General features: G+C 35.5%; 1 protein-coding gene across 2 annotated transcripts in view; it reads right to left on the minus strand.

The window, feature by feature from the left end:
- CCDC178 (coiled-coil domain containing 178) overlaps positions 1–17,295 on the minus strand; it is a 406,037-nt gene extending 388,742 nt beyond the window's left edge. For both annotated transcript variants that reach the window (XM_043558557.1, XM_043558559.1), the window contains exon 1: positions 17,211–17,295. In XM_043558557.1, coding sequence (XP_043414492.1) covers positions 17,211–17,268 — 58 coding nt within the window. In that variant the 5' untranslated portion in view covers positions 17,269–17,295. The remainder of the gene's footprint in view (positions 1–17,210) is intronic.
- Positions 17,296–18,317: the final 1,022 nt, after the last annotated feature.

Genomic DNA, 18,317 nt, shown 5'->3' on the forward strand with positions numbered 1-18,317 from the left:
AATGGGAAAAATATGCAGCCAAGAATACCCTATCCAGCAAGGCTGCCATTCAGAATACAAGGAGAGATAAAGAGCTTCCCAAACAAAGAAAAACTAAAGCAGTTCATGACCACTAAACCAGCCCTGCAAGATATATTAAAGGAGACTCTTTTAGAGGAAAGCAAAGACCAAAAGTACAAAGGAGGAAAGCAAAGGCAGGAATAATGAATATTTCTGTAAAAAAATCGGTCAAGGAACTCACACACACGCACACAAAGGATATAAAATATGACACCACATACCTAAAATGTGGGGAGGAAAGGAAAAAAGAACGGGTTCAAACTGAAAAGACCATCAACTTCATACAGACCGCTATATGCAAAAAAAAGGTTATATAAAAACCTAGGAGCATCTGGGTTACTCAGTAGGTTGAGGGTCCAACTCTTGATTTCAGCTTTGGTCATGATCCTGGGGTCACGGGATTAAGCCTTGCATCAGGCTCTATGCTCACAGCATGGAACCTGGTTGGGATTCTCTCTCTCTCTCTCTCTCTCTCTCTCTCTCTCTCTCTTTCTCACTCACTCAAAATTATTAAATAAGCTTAGAAAAAAAGAGTAAAGGTTATTTACAAACCCAATGTAACCACATACCCAAAACCAATAATACAAAGGCAAAGAATAAAGAGATAGAAATCCAAATAAATCACTAAAGAAAATCACCAATACGTGAAAGAGAAAAAGACAAGAAAGAAACAGAGTAAATCTTCAAAAACAAAAAACGAGAGTGACAGAATGGCAATAAATACATATCTATCAATAATTACTTTGAATGTAAATGGAATAAACACTCCAATCAAAAAAAAAAGGTGAAAAAAATAAGACCCATTTATATTCTGCCTATGAGAGATTCATTTTAGACCTAAAGATATCTGCAGATTGAAAGTTAGATGATGGAGAAACATTTATCATTCAAACGGATGTCAAAACAAAGCTGGAGTAGCAATACTTATTTCACCAAAATAGACCTTTAAACAAAGAGACAAAGAAGACACTATATAATACTAAAGGTGACAATCCAACAAGATATAATAATTGTAAATATCTATGCACGCAATGCAGAAGCACTCAATTACATAAAACAATAACCAATATAAAGGAATTAATAATAATACAATAACACTAGGGCACATTAACACTCTACTTACATCAATGGATAGATCATCTCAACAGAAAATCAGCAAGAAAACAATGACTTTGAATGACACACTGGAACAGATGGGTTTTAACAGATATATTCAGAACATTCCATCCTAAAACTGCAGAATACACATTCTTTTCAAGTGCACATGGAACATTCTCCAGAAAATATCACATATTAGTTCACAAAACCAGCCTCAATAAATTCAAGAAGACTGAAATAATACTATCCATCTTTTCTGACCACAACAGTATGAAACTAAAAGTCACCCACAAGAAAAAATCTAGAAAGACCATAAATACATGGAGGTTAAAAAACATGCTACTGAACAATGAATACGTTAACCAGGAAATAAAAGAAATTAAAAACTACATGGAAACAAATGAAAATGAAAACACAACAGTCCACAACCATTGAGATGCAGCAAAAGCAGTTCTAAGAGGAAAGTTTATAGCAATACAGGTCTATCCTAAGAAGTAAAATATATGGTAAACAACCTAATTTTACACCTAAAGGAGCTAGAAAAAGAACAATAAACAAAACTTAAAACCAGCAAATGGAAGGAAATCATGAAGATTAGAGAGGAAATAAGTAATATAGCTACTAAGAAAACAATAGAACAAATCAATGAAACCAGGAGCTGATTCCTTAAAAAAATTAGTAAAAGTGATAAACTTCTAGCCAGACTTAGCAAAAAGAAAAGACAAAAAGACTTAAGTAATAAAATCACAAATTAAGAAGAAATAACAACCGGGGCGCCTGGGTGGCGCAGTCGGTTAAGCGTCCGACTTCAGCCAGGTCACGATCTCGCGGTCTGGGAGTTCGAGCCCCGCGTCGGGCTCTGGCCTGATGGCTCAGAGCCTGGAGCCTGTTTCAGATTCTGTGTCTCCCTCTCTCTCTGCCCCTCCCCCGTTCATGCTCTGTCTCTCTCTGTCCCAAAAATAAATAAATGTTGAAAAAAAATTTAAAAAAAAAAAAAAAAAAAAAAAAAAAAAGAAGAAATAACAACCAACACTATAAAAAATTAGAAACTATAATAAAATATTATGAAAATATGTATACCAACAAATTGGACAACCTAGAAGAAATAGATAAATTCCTAGAAATATATAAACTACCCAAACTGAGACAGGAAGAAAATAGAAAATTTAAACAGACCCATTACCAGCAAAGAAATTGAATCAGTATCAAAAAAACTACCAACAACAAAAGTCCAGGAACAGACAGCTTCACAGGCAAATTCTACCAAACATTTAAAGAACAGCTAATACCTGTTCTTAAACTATTATAAACAATAGAAAAGGAAAGAACACTTCTAAATTCATTCTATGAGGCCAGTATTATCCTGATACCAAGACCAGACAAAGGTACCACTAAAAAAGAGAACTACATCATATCCCTGATGAACAAAGATGCAAAAATCATCAATAAAATATTAGCAAATGAAATCCAGCAATATATTTTTAAACGATTTTTTAAAAATCATTCACCACAATCAAGTGGGATTTATTCCTGCATTGCAAGGGTGGTTCAATATTCTCAAATCAATCAACCGTGATACATCACATCAATAAGAAAAAGGATAAAATCCACATGATCATTTCAATACATGCAGAAAAAGCATTTGACAAAGTACAGGATCCATTCATGATAAAAGCTCTCAATAAAGTGGTTTAGAGGAAACATACCTCAACATAAATAAAGGCCACATATGAAAAATCCACAGTGAACATCATCCTCAATGGGGAAAAACTGAGAACTTTTCCCCTAAGGTCAGGAGTAAGACGAAGATGTCTACTGTCACCACTTTTATTCAACACAATACTGAAGTCCTAGCCACAGCAATTCAATAAAGTTGCAGGAAAAAATCAAAATGGATGTACAAAATCAATGTACAGATATCTGTTGCATTTCTATACATCAATAATTAAGCAGAAAGAGAATAATTAAGAAAATAATCCCATTTACAATTGCAACAAAAACACAGGCAGTAACTTCTTTGACATCAGCTGTATCAACTTTTTTCTAGATGTTTCTCCCAAGGCAAGGGAAATAAAAGCAAAAACAAACTATTGGGACTACACCAAGACAAAAAGCTTCTGCACAGCAAAGGAAACAATTAACAAAACTAAAAGGCAGCCTAAAGAATGGGAGAAGATATTTGCAAATGGCATTTATGAAAAAGGGTTAGCAACCAAAATATATAAAGATCTAATGAAACTCAACACCCAAAAAAGCAAATAATCCAGTCAAAATATGGACAGAAGACATGAATAGACATTTCTCCAAAGAAGACACAGATGGCTAACAAATACATGAAAAAACAGACTCATCATCAGGGAAATGCAAATAAAAACTACAATGAGATATCATCTCACACCTGTCAGAACGGCTGAAATCAAAAACACAAGAAACAATGTGTGTTGGTGGGAATGTGGAGAAAAACAAACACTGGTGCACTGTTGGTGGGAATGTAGCCACTGTGGAAAACAGTATACAGTCCAGCAACTGCACTATGGGGAATTTACCCAAAGAATACATAAACAGTGAATTTTGAGGGATACATACACCCCTATGTTTATAGCAGCATTAGTCACAATGTCAAGATATGGAAACAGTCCAAGTGTCCATGGATTGATGAATGGATAAAGAAGATGTGACATATATAGGAATACTATTCAGCCACAAAAAATAATGAAATCTTGCATTTGCAATGACATGGATGTGGAGCTAAAAAGTATAATGATAAGAGAAAGAAGTCAGACAAAGACAAATACCATATAATTTCCCTCATTTGTGGAATTTAAGAAACAAAACAAATAAGCAAAGGGAAAAAGTAAGAGAGAGAGAGAGAGAGAGAGAGACAGAAGAAAAACCAAGAAACAGACTCTTAATTATAAAGAACAAACCGGTTACCAGAGAAGATAGGGGGATGGGAAATTGGGTTAAATAGGTGATGGAGATTAAGGAGTACACTTGTCCTGATGATGAGCACCAGTTGATATATGGAATTATCAAGTCACCATATTGTATACCTGAAACTAATATAAAATTGTAAATAAAATGAAAATGATGTTATGCTTAAAATAATAAAAATAAATCAAACAATATTTAGCACTTTAAAAAAAATAAATGTTGTTGGGAAAACTAGATATTCACATGCAAATGAATGAAACTAGATCCCTATCTTACACCATTCACAAAAATTAACTTGGAATGGATTAAACCCTTAAATGTAACATCTGAAGCCACTAACCTACTAAAAGAAAACATAGGGAAAAAAATGCCATGACATATGGATTATTTCAATATGACGCTAATAATCAAAAACAAAACCAACTAAAACTAAAATCAATTAAGATGGATTACATCAAGCTAAAAAGCTTCTGAACAGCAAAAGAAACCATCGACATAATGAAAAGGCAACCTACAGAATGACAGAAAATATTTGCAAAACATCTCTCTGGCAAATCATTAATATCCAAAATATATAAGGAACTCACACAACTCAATAGCACAAAAACAAATAATCCAATTTTAAAATGGCAAAGGGCCTAAGTAGACATTTTTCCAAAGAAGACATACAAATGGACAAGGACATGACAAGGTATTCAACATCACTAATCATCAGGGAAATACAAATCAAAACCACCACGAGATATCACCTCATACCTGTTACAATGGTTATTTTCAAAAAGACAAAAGGTATCAAATGTAAAGATGAGGGAAATCCTCATGCGCTGCTGGTGTAAATATAAATTTTTATAGCTATTTCAGAAAACAATCCCAAGGTTCCTCAAGAAATGAAAAACAAAACTTCCATGTGATGTAGCAATTCCATTTCTGGGTATATATCTAAGGGAAATGAAATTACTATCTTAAATTTCAGCACCCTCATGTTCACTGCAGCATTAACAACTTGTGTTCATGTACAGATATGTGTACAAACACACACACACACACACACACACACACACACACACACATAAACACAATGGGATTTTGTTCCACCATAAAAAAGAAAATCCTGTCATCTGAAACTACATGAATGGACCTAAAGGACATTATGCTGAGTGAAATAAGACAGAGAAAGAAAAAAAAAAATCATATGATCTCACTTATATTTAGTACCTAAAAAGCCAAATTCCTAGAAGCAGAGCATAGAACAGTGTTTGCCAGGGGCTGGAAAGTGGGGAGAATGAGATGTTGAGTCAAAGGGAACAAACTTCCAGTTATAAGAAGAATAAGTTTTGGGGATAAAATATACAGCATGGTGATTTTACATAACTAACTTGCAATGAGAGATTCTAAATGTTCTTGCCATAATAATAACAAAGGATGTGTTCAATTATCTTACTGCAATAATAAGCATCTCACAATATATACCTGTATCAAATAATTACATAGTACATGATACACTTATACAATGTTATATGCCAATTCTATCTCAGTACAGCTGGAAATAAAATTAATAAAAGCAAACAGCAAACAGATACATATATGATGGTATAGAAACTACTTTAAGGTACACTATTCAGTGAAGAATAGTAAGACAAAAATTTGTAGGTAAGTTTTGTCATCACTTTTGTTTTCTAAAGAGATGTACAGGTTGATAGGTATTTGTCAATTCATATAAAATGTACATGTCAAGAAACAATTAGACTGGTTAACTTTGGAAAGAGGGAATGTAGAGACAAAGGAGAAATTTTGTATTTTATTTTGCAAACTCTGAAATGTTTAAAAATTCTCAAAGGTAAGAGGATATTATTTGACAGTTTCTTATAAAGTTAAAATTGTCTACTCTATAATGCAGCAACACCAGTTCTAAACTTTAACCCATGATAAATGAAAGTGTAGGTCCACAAAAAGATTATCCAAGATTATTTGTGATGATAGTTTTACTCCTAAGAGCAGAAATTGGAAACAACCTAAGTGTCCATCACTAGAAAATTACATTTCAAAAAATACAGTGTAGTCATGCAGCAGTATAATACTAAGTAGGAAAAAAAAAAAAGATGAACTAATACACAAAATAACATCAGTGAAACTCAAAAGTACATTGAACAAAAATAATCAAAGACAACAAAATGGGTATTTTATATTTCCATTATTATGAGATTCAAACAAAAAAAAAAACAAAGCTAAACTATTGTGGTATCAAAACAGTGGTTGCCTATGGTTGGTGAGAAACTTTCTTTTTTTTTTTTTTTTTACCCAGAAAAGGTCAGTGGTTCTACATTTGTCACATATACATTTATCAAAATACATTAAATTATAAATTGAAGCTTGAGCATTTCACTATATGTAAATTATGAAATAGAAAATACAATGTTTACTCTAGTGGCATTAAAATATTTTGATAGACGGGGACGCCTGGGTGGCTCAGTCGGTTGAACGTCCGACTTAGGCTCAGGTCATGATCTCGCACTCTGTGGGTTCGAGCGTTGGACTCTGTGCTGACAGCTCAGAGCCTGGAGCCTGCTTGGGATTCTGTGTCTCCCTCTCTCTCTGCCCCTCCCCCACTCATGCTCTGTCTCTCTCTCTCTCTCTCTCTCTCTCTCTCTCTGTCAAAAATAAATATTTAAAAAAAAATTTTTAATATTTTGATAGAGGAACACCTGGGTGGCTCAGTCGGTTAAGTGTCCGACTTTGGCTCAGGTCATGATCTCACGGTTCGTGAGTTCAAGCCCCATGTCAGGCTCTGTGCTGACAGCTCAGAGCCTGGAGCCTGTTTCAGATTCTGTGTCTCCCTCTCTCTCTGCCCCTCCCCTGCTCACGCTCTGTCTCTCTCTGTCTCAAAAATAAATAAACATTAAAAAAAAATTAAAAAGAAAACATTTTGATAGATTGGGGTGCCCAGGTGGCTGAGTCGTTTAAGCATCTGACTTCAGCTCAGGTCATGATCTCAAAGTTCATGGGTTCGAGCCCCATGCCGAGTTCTGTGCTGACAGTTCAGAGCCTGGAGCCTGGAGCCTGCTTTGGATTCTGTGTCTCCCTCTCTGCCCCTTCCCCACTCACTCTCTGCTGTGTGTGTGTGTCTCTCTCTCTTTCTCAAAAATAAATAAACATTTAAAAAACTTAAAAAAATATTTTGATATATTTTACAGATATAAATAAATATAAGATTTAAATACTTGTAGAATATCTTATGCTAATATTTAATAACCATTACGAAGATATTTATATCCTAAAACCCCATTACAGAATAAAATGAGACAAAAAAAGTAAATTCATAATAAAAATATGCAAAACAAAAGAAATGAAGGTTGTAAAAGTAAAAATATGATAGAAGATACTGCCAGTCAAATAACTATAATAATATATATGAATGATATAAATTTATCCAAAAAGAGTAACCAAATAAAAATTACACAGAAGAACTGTAAATAAAATATATACTTTTTTGGTTTTTTACTGAGAAAGTTTTTGTGATAAAATTATAAAGGAATATTTCTGCACAGTACCGCATATGATGACTTTAAGACAAAAATTATTACTAGAGATAAAGGACACTTCATAATGGGAAGAGGGTCAATCCTTTAAGAAGCTGTAATAATTATAAACATATACAATCTTAAAAGAGCTTCAAATTGAAGTAAAAGCTGACATAACTGAAGGGAAAAAAAAAAGACAATTCAACAACATTAGTGGAAGTGCTTAACTGCCCAATGTAAATAATGGATGGGGGTGCCTGGGTGGCTCAGTCTGTTGAGTGACTGACTCATGGGATTGAACCCCATGTCAGCCTCACTCTGAGAATGCAGGCTGCTTAGGATTCTCTCTCTTTCTCTCTCTCTGTCTCTCTCTGTCACTCTCCCCCACTGCTCCTCTCCCCTGCTCATGCTCTCTATCTCTCTCTAAAAAAAATAAATAATAAATAAATAAACAATAAATAATGAATAAATAATAATGGATGAAACATCTAGAAAGAATAAAGACAAGTAAACAGTAGTTTTGAAAACACCATAAACCACTTAGACCTAAGAAACAACTAATAGAATATTCCATCAAGAGTAGAAAACACATTTTTCTCAAGTACACACTGAACGTTCTCCATATTAGACCACATATTATGCCCTAAATAGGATTCAATACACTTAAATAAGTGTTGAAATCACATAAAGTATCTTCTTTGACTACAATGCTAAAAACAGAAATCAGTGACCAAAGGAAATTTGGGAAATTTTCAAATACGTGAACTTTAAACACAATCCTAAATAAATAATGGATCAAGAAAGGAATCACAAGGGAAACCAGAAAATACTTTGAGATGAATAAAAACAAAAAGACAACACAACTAAACATATATGAAGTTTAGTGATATCAATGATCAGAGGGAATGCCTACATGAAGAAAATTAGAACTTGAATCAATAGCCTTATATCTTATCTAGGAAGACGCAACTAAATCCAAGGAGAAGGGAAAAAAATTAGGAGATAAATCCCCACAAAATATGAGCAAACTAAATACAATAGTATATAAAAAGGATTATACACCACATCCAAGAGATTTGTCCCAGAAATGTTTCAATATATGAAAATCAATGAATGTAATATACCATATTAACAGAATAAAGGGAAGAAACCACACAAGCATTTCAATAGATGCAGAAAAAATATTTGACAAAATTTAATCCCATTTATGGTAAAAACACACAAACAAAATAGGAATAGAGAGAAATTTCTTCAACAGAATAAAGAATTTTGTGAAAAATTCCCTAGGGTCAGAAAAAAGACAAGTATATCCACACTTTGCCATTTCCACTCAATATTGTTCCAGAGATTCTAGCCATAGCAGTTGGGGCAGGGAGAAAGGAAGGAAGGAAGGAAGGAAGGAAGGAAGGAAGGAAGGAAGGAAGGAAGGAAAGGAGGAAGGAAGGGAGGAAGGAAGGAAAGAGGAAGGGAGAAAGGAAGAAAGAAAGAAAGGAAGAAAGGAAGAAAGAACGAGCATCAAAAAGAATAAAATATTAAAATACTTGGGAATAAAACTAACAGAAATGCAAGACTTCTTCAACTAAAATCTACAAAACATTGTTGAAAAAAACAATTAACACCTAAGTAAATACAAAGACATCCTGTACTAGTATTCTAGAAGACATGATCTGATTAAGATGCCAAAACCCTTAAAACTGATCCACAGATTCAATGCAATTCTTATCAAATTCCAATGGCCTTTTTTTCCCCCCAGAAAATATCAAACTGATCCTAAGAATTCAGATGGAAATGCAAGGGACTCAGATTACCCAAAATAATTTCTAAAAAGAAGAACAGTGTTGGAGAAATCATACTTGTAGTTTTAAAAATTACTACAAAGTGGTACTGGCATAAGAATGGACAGGTACATCAGTGGAGTAGAACTGAAATTCCTGAAATAAACCCATATTTATGGTCTGTTGATTTTTACAAAGGTGCCAAGACTATTCTATGAAAAAAAAGTCTTTTTTTTTCAACAGATGGTACTAGGGCAACTGGAGATACAAACATAAAAGAATAAATTTTGACTCCAAATCATATATGTGTGTGTGTGTGTGTGTGTGTGTGTGTGTATATATATATATATATATATATATAAATTAACTCAAAAATCATCACAGACTTAAATGCAAAAGCTAATACTATAAACCTCTTGGAAGAAAACAGAGGTGTAAATATTTGTGACCTTGTATTAGGCAATAGTTTCTTTGATGTGACATCAAAGGAACAAGCAATTTTAAACATTATTTAAATATTACATCAATCAGATTCATACAGTAATGTTTTCTTTTTCTTTTTCTTTTTTCTTCTTTTTTTTTTTTTTTTTTTTTTTTTTTTTTTGCTTCAAAAGACATTGTCAAGAATATGTAAATACAACCCCTGCCCTGGGCAAAAACATTTGCAAATCATATATCTGATAAAGATCTAGTTTCTGAAATATATAAAGAATTCTTACAACTCAAAGATAAAAAGACAACCCAATTTAAAAACGGCAAAAGATTTAAACAGACATTACTCCATAGATAAACAAAGGGCCAGTAAGCACATTTAAAGATCATCCCATGATCAGTCATCAGAGAAATGCAAATCAAAACCACAATGAGGGTACCTGGGTGGCTCAGTCCCTTAAGTCTCTAATTTAGGCTCAGGTCATGATCTCAGGGTTTCTGGATTTGAGTCCAGCTCTGTGCTGACAGCTCAGAGCCTGGAGCCTGCTTCGGATTCTGTGTCTCCCTCTCTCTCTGTCCCTCCCCTACTCATGACCTGTCTGTTAAAAATGAATTAACCATAAAAAAAAAAAGTAAAAAAACTCACGAGATGTCAATTCACACCCGCTAAAGATGGCTATAACAGTTAAAAAGCAAACAAACAAAAACCCAAAAAGGAAAAGCAGAATATAACAAGCCCTGACAAGGGTATGGAAAAACTGGAATCCTCATATACTGTTATTTGGAATGCAAAATTTGCAGCTGCTATGTAAAAAAAAAAAATTATCAATTACTCAGAAAGTTAAACATCAAGTTACCAAATGACCCAGCAATTCCAGACTTCAGTGTATACCCAGCAGAAATAAAAACATACGTCCCCATAAAAACTTGCATTCAAATATTCATAAGAACATTATTCCTAATAGCCCCAAAGTGGAAACAATACAAATACCCATCTACTGATGAATGTATAAACAATACGTGGAATATCCATACAATTATTAATGGTCTGGGCTGTGAGGGCACTTCTGTCACCTTTGAAATCTTGAGAGAAATACTGAAGAAAAAGGGCGTCAGGGCTTATGCTGAGCGACGGCACCGAGTGAGCCCCACACGGCCGTCAGGCGGCGCCTCACCGTTCGGGAACAGTCTATAGGTACCCGGAGGGGAACGCGAACGCTGGGGGCTGCGGTAGATCAAAGACAGAGCGCGGGTGCTGCTGCGAGGTACGCCCACAATTTGTCCAGGAAATTGTCCAGGGCTGGGACGCCTCCGTGCAGGCCTTTGCGCTTGCGCGTCTCCGCCACGACCTGGCTGGGGCGGCTGCTGTGGTCCAAGGGCTCCGAGGGCAGGATCTGCCAGTGGCCAAACAAACAGTGGGGGAAGGCCTGGTCGCCTTGCGGGACCTCAGGTCGGCGCTGAGGCCAAAGGACTCCTTGAGGAGCCGTGGGCCTTCAGCATAAACAGGGATTTGCCGGCCACCTGGGACTCGCTCGACGCGGCCCTCCTTCCTACAGAGGACAGTGTAGATGGCGCCAACCACTTCTTCCGGCCCCTGGAGCTCCCTCCACAGGGTGGGCGGGCTCCCTGAGCTGGGGCTGGTACTGAGCGGTCCGCGGTTAAAGGCGGTGCCACGTGGTGGGGTGGGGGCGGGCGGTCTGAATGGCTTCCCTGCGCGACGTCACGTCGCAGACGTCAAGGCTCAGGTCTCGCAGTCTCCTGGCCCGGCGGGCTGGCTGGAAACCGGCCACCAAGCTGTCCTTGATTTTGTTGAGGTACCGCACAGTCCTGGTGTTGTCGTTGAAGGTATTGAGTCCGGGGCCAGCAGGCTCAAAGTGATAGGAGAAGATAGGATTCAGTAGGCAGAGAGGGAACTATTAGAACCTGAGGTCCCTGGGTGTGGAAAGACATATTTTAGAACAATACTGAAGAGTGTCGGACCCGGCAAACCCCCTCCGGCGTAAGATTCCTCTTAAGAATGTGACAGACGCCACCTCCTCCCCTTCAGGTTTCCCTCAGGAATTTGACAAAAAAACCTAACTAGAAATAAGTAGTAGACCACAAAGGGTATGGCCCACAATGACATGGCCATGGGCCACCCCTCACACAATGGAACTGAGCCAATCAGGAAGGGACCACCCAGCACCTAGAGAGCTAGGGAGCCTAGGGTAGGACCCGGGAGGGAGCGAGCGAGCGGGACGGCAAGGGAAGGCTGCCCAGAACCTTACAAAACAAGTACCCTTGCTTGTAGTCCCAGGTATTCACTTCCAAATGTACCCCTTTGTAAAGAGAGCTAGCTTCACACTATTCTTCGCCTCTGATCTTATACTCCAGTAAACTTTTGCATGCTTCTTCTTTTGTGTCCACCTCTTCACCCTTCGAAGCTGGGAGAAAACGAACCCCGGGTATTGAGGTAAAAAATCCTGCAACGAGAGCACCGGATCTTTTGGGTCTAGGCCAGGTCCGACAGGTACTCTTCGGCCAGACAGCGGCCTGCCGCTTCAGTTCCCGGCAGGTCCACATCTAGCGATGGCCGGTGTCCTCTGCCAGGTGGTCTGCGAGGGGCTGCACCTTCATGGACTGCATTTTGTGCTTGTTTGGGGATTTGAACAGGCAGAGCCCTTTCGACTCCCCGTCGGATTTCTTGAGAGGGATGCAGGTGTGGTCCTCTTCCAGGTTCTTCAGGCAGGTCTCCAGGTGCAGCTCATTGGCCCCTGCGATGATGGGCACCCAGGATGCACTGCTTAATGATGCAGTGCTCCACGGGGTCTGACTTGGCCAGCTGCTTCAGCCCCTTTACCAGCTTGGGTAGGTCGGCATGGTTCTTGGCCTCCATTGCAAAGGTGATGACAGTCCTTAGGCTGAACTTCATCACCTGCATGTTGTGGGTGTGCTCCCAGATGCTGACGGTACCCGTCTTCGCCAGGAATTAGTTCACACCAGACCCCTGATATTCCCACCAAGGCACGTAGGCTTGTGGTTGCCAGGGCGGGGCTGAGGGGGAATGGGGAGTGGCTGCTAATGATATAGGGCTTTTTTGGGAGGTTATGAAAGTATTATAGAATTAAGTAATGATGATGGTTATACAACCTTGTGATTATACTAAAAACACTGAACTTTGAAGAGGTGAATTTTCTGGTATGTGAATACAAAAAAATCTTTAAAGTTAAACATTACCCAGAACAGCACTTAGTAAACTGCATGCTGAGTAAATCTCTCCTTCAAATAAATTGGATTTCACAATCAAATCCTTTTTACCGTATCTATGATATCTCAAGAGAAATGTGTAACTTTAAATAGTTATATTAGAAAAGAAAAAGGGTCTAAAAACTAGTGATCTAAGTATCCAAATTAAGAATATGTGGGAAAACAAAGTAGAAGGAAAATAAGGGGTAATAATTAATAAAATAGAAAATAGACCACCGCCAATGAAAAAAAAAACCTAGAGATAATTTAAAAGATCAGAAATTACCACTTTGAAAAGTTTAGCACAAATGGACACATCTGGCAAAATTGATCAAGACGAACCAGAAGAAAGAGAAGAAACAAATGCAATATTATGAATTTTGCATGTAGAACTGCATGTAGAAAGATATAAAAGTAAAAAAATATTAGCTATGTGGTCTCAGTATACTTAAAATTTAACCAAATGAACAAAATTTTAAAAGAAATATAACTTGCCAATAGTGAATTAAGAATAAACAGAAAGTCTAAATAATCTTATTGCCAATAAATAATTTATATCAATAGTGTCTCTCTGAAAATTAACACATAAGTTTAGCTAAACATTAAAGAAAAATTAATTAAAATATTTTATTTTTCAGAGAACAGAAAATGAAGAAACATTACCCCAATTCAATTGTGAAGTTACAAATACCTTGCTAACAAAATTAGATTAAAATAAGGTAAGTAAAAAATTCCATCATGTTTAATGATGAAACATTAAAAGTCTCATTTAAAAAATCAGGAACAAGAAGATAAATGTCCTTTTTTTTATTGCTTCATTTAACAGGGTTCTAAAGGATCTAGTCTAAGCAATAGGGGAGGGAAAGTGGTAAAATTATAATGGGAGGAAAGTAAAAACCAAACCTCATTTTCAGATGATCAAACTGATATTAGTGAATTAATAAAATAAAGTAATATAAGATGAAATGTATTAAGACTATATATGTATTGTATTAGCATGTTGACATATAATAATATAAAGCTAAATGTGATTTGAGAGAGGTGAGAGGACTCAGGGTTCTATTTCTTAATGTGGGTTATGATTGCACAGATATTCTATCAGTATTCTTCATACTTTAATATATATTTTTACATGTATGAAATATCTACCATTTCAACAAATAACACACTAATCTGTTAAAAAATAGTACAGCCTCTGCCTTACACTGAAAAAATACATTATGAAATATAATAAACAGAAAAAACGAATGCAGTATCATAATTCAAATATATGATACTGCTGTGAAATTCAGTTTTATATTTAGTGAAAATATTACCTAACAGGCAAAACATTACAGGTAGTACGTTTGTAGAAAGGTATTGTTAAATGTAATAGAAATTATTCCAGAGCTAACCATTTGTAAGCATGAGTCACCTGAAAATACTGTTGGTGAGCATGTTTTAAGATATGGCTGTGACTCTATAGACCAATTTGGAAGAGCTTAATAATTTATTTTATTATTTATATCAGCTAAGAGAAAAGAATAATCATCCAATTCTGTATGTTTATTTATAATACAATAAGAATTTTTATGTGGCCACAATAGTTTCATGATGATTGACGCAACATAAGGAAAGGATTTGTTTTTGATGTTAAGAAAAGTACCATGTTGAATATCATCTGGTAGAAGTTAATAAATAAGACCTCACACTGTGTTCTTGTGATGTTAATGACAGAGTTAATGACAAACATTTTCAAAGGTTGGTACATAATTAGGTTCAGTACATCATCCAGCAAAGATTGCTTTGGGCTTAAAAGTTTGAAATCTGCCAAGACATAGTAATAAACACTGCAAGTCTGATAAATTTCCATAGTTTGAACATGGACATCTCAATGCTTTGCTTGATGAGCTGAATGTTCTCTGTAGTGGTTGGTTGGTTTACACAGAGGATGGGAAGCTTGATGATGGTATGATGCCAAAGAGATAGAAATTAATTTTAACTGATAATCAATATTTATGCCAACATTCCAAATATTGGTTCTAATGTGATTTAAATACAAATATTGTAAACTTACCCAAAGCAAATACCAAGCAAATACCAAAAGACAATTTATTAACCATATTATTTTCCAAAGAGTTAGCCAGCCAGACATATTCCATTCCATATGCACATACAGAACTAATCTATATCATAAAACACTCATATTCCATTAAATAATGTGGAATGTGATTATATTCATGTATATCTCTCCATCACATAGACTAAATACAAATGGTCTGCCTTTTAAAATATGATTAACTTTCTCCTGATGTACCACACAAAGGAGTTTTTGCTTGCAAACCAGCATAGACTGGTCAGTTTCTGCTGCAATAAAAAACAAATAGACCTTGTGAGGTCATTCAAAGGGAAACCATCAGCTTAGCCCTCAAAAGTGTTGGAACAAACTACTAGTTTTTAATTAACATTGTAATCAATCCAAAAAGTTTGAAAAGTTCTTTTCAAGTATTTAAACAAGAGATATGTGCAAGTATGATTTGAGTATCTTCTTTCCAAATTTTGTCCTTGGGAAAGTTGTTTTAAGTGCATAACCTGGTTCATATTGCTAATCTGAAATTGAAATCAGTTTCCAGAAATCAAAAATTTTTGCTTAAACTTCACTATATAAACTCTATGACAATGAAATTGCATGTTTTTTTTCAATTAATATTGGTAGCGTGAATAAAGAGCTAAAACCCAAGGTTATTGAAATATTGTGAAAGTGAATATAGTAACAAGTACTAAAATCCTACCCAAGATTGGTAATCCTCCATGAAATCTATTGTGCAATATTCTCAACCATGTTTGGAATTACTATATGATTGCTTTCTTTTGTAATCCCTAATAAGATTGTGGCAGCTGGATTGCAATAGTAGTCCCAATAAGTTTTCCTCCTAGTGTTTTCACCTTCCTTTCCACTGTAACTTTGGAGCATCCATCATCAAAAGAATGACTTTAACCGCTTGTCCCTTGCCTCTGGGCTGGTCCTATGACTTGCTTTGGCCAATAAAATACATCAAATGATAATTGCCAGTTCTGAGCCTTGGCCTGAAAAGGCCTTGTGAGCTTCTGTTCCTCCTCTCAAGCCTTGAGATCAAAGCTGCCGGATGAATATGAGAGACAACATAGTACAGCCAAGGCTATAGGCCTATGAAAGATCAAACCCCAAATAAATGACATCAATGCTTAGTTGACCTATGGCTTAGTGCAGATGTATGAGTGAGCCATCCTGAGCCCACCTGAAATTAATAGAACCACTCAGCACACTTATGCATAAGTGAACTAAAATGAATATTTATGATGTATGCACCTGCATTTTTTGGTTGGTTTTTATGTAGCATTAGTGCAACAATGGATAACTTGACTATCAATGGACTACAAAGTATTCAAGGCAAAATTCTATACCAAGGATTGGCAAACTTATTCTGTAAAGGACCAGATAGTAAAAATTTTAGGTTTTGTAGGCCACATGCATTCTCTGTTGCATATTCCTCTTTGTTCTTTTTTCTTTTCTTTTCTTTTTAACAACACTTTACAAATATAAAACCATTTTTAGCATTTGGGCTGTAGAAAAGGGCTGCTGTCCAGATTTGGCCCATCAGCTGTAATGTGCTGACCTCTGTCCTATATGATGCAAAGACATATTATTAACACAATGCAGAATAAAAGATGTTGGGGTTCAGAATGCAAAGTAATATAATAAAAGCTAATACAATTTTAAAAATAGAAGTACCAAGTATTTTTCATTTTTAATTTTGTGTTTGTCTTCAATGGGTGCTGGTAAAATTTTAATAACCAGCTGTTATTAACCAGCCAATTTCAAGCAATCAGAGGAGTAGCGCTGAGATATATGCAATTGGTTCACATGAGCCAGTAAGAGCTGGCTCTGTTGTACTACCTATATGTTGTATTGCCTATACTTTTGTTCAATAGTAAATATAAAAGAAATCGATTATAATCCAGATAGTGGGTTTTCCTTAAACTGATTTACTCCTTTCATTCACCTCACCTTCCTGATCCCAGTAAGGTTTGATTGTGTGACCCTTTGTCCTGGAGAAGACTACTATCTTTGCAGCTGCCTTCTATGATTGACTTAATTGCATTTACCTATGACCTAGTTTCAAAGAAAATCATTTAATGATAAACTTACTTTTCTTGGCTTGATCACCTCCAATGAAAGAACAGGAAATTGTCTTGTTTTCAGGCATAGTTATTTACAGTATTTTGAAACCTAATTAGAAAGAAAAATCTTTACATATCATGAATCAAAAGTAGCATATATTTAATTTCACTAAAAGTTGTCAATTTAAGAACTAATAATGTCAGAATAGGTTTCTAATACTTGATATAGATATATAAAAATCAATACTAAATTATGTTAAAAATGTAAGGAAATGCAACAATATGCTCTTCTTCCTTTGAGAACTATTATGATCCTATTTGGGAACACCAAAGATAAAAATCCTCATTAAAAAGGGATCTTTGATCCTCTGCTTTGCAGATAGCTTTGAAACAGACAACGGCCTGCTGACTAGATTTTTTTTAGCATTTTCACTGTAACTGTGGACTCTAAGCCCTGTGGAGGTTCTGGAACCTATGATGCTTCATTTCCTATGATAAAGTTAAACTTTACTATCATCTCTCCTTTCCATCCATTCCTTTTTTAAACATTTTGTTATGGATAAAATCAAATACATACAAAGGTAAAGAGAAAGTTTAATGGATCTGTATGTGTCCTTCAACCAATTTCAACTAGTAGCCCATATGAATTCTATATACCTACCTACCAACCTGTCTAACCTACCTACCTTGGTCATACTTAAGCAAATCTCTAGTATTGCATTTGTAAACATTTCAAGAATTTTTTAAACATAGCAATAATACCAATAATATAATTAAGACAGCTAACAATATGGTCTTAATATCGCTAAACATATAGTCAGTATTTACATTTCTTTCATTGTCTTATTTTTTCTCCTGTTTTTAAAGTTTTTGGAGTAATAACACAAGCATAACATTAAACTGAAATGTCTTTTAATTCTCTTCATAAGTTCTCCTTTTAATTCTCTTTATGATGTTTCTTTCCTCTATAATTTATCAATATGGAAATCAAATATTTTGTCCTATAGAGTTTTCATATTACTGACAACATCCCTGTTCTATACTAAGTTACTCAACTGTATTTCCTATAAGTCAGTATTTATTAGAAATTTAAATTACTGAATGAAAAGACAGTAATTCTGTAACATAGAACTAA

Source organism: Prionailurus bengalensis, chromosome D3 (genome assembly GCF_016509475.1).
Source record: "Prionailurus bengalensis isolate Pbe53 chromosome D3, Fcat_Pben_1.1_paternal_pri, whole genome shotgun sequence".
NCBI classification, from domain to species: domain Eukaryota; kingdom Metazoa; phylum Chordata; class Mammalia; order Carnivora; family Felidae; genus Prionailurus; species Prionailurus bengalensis.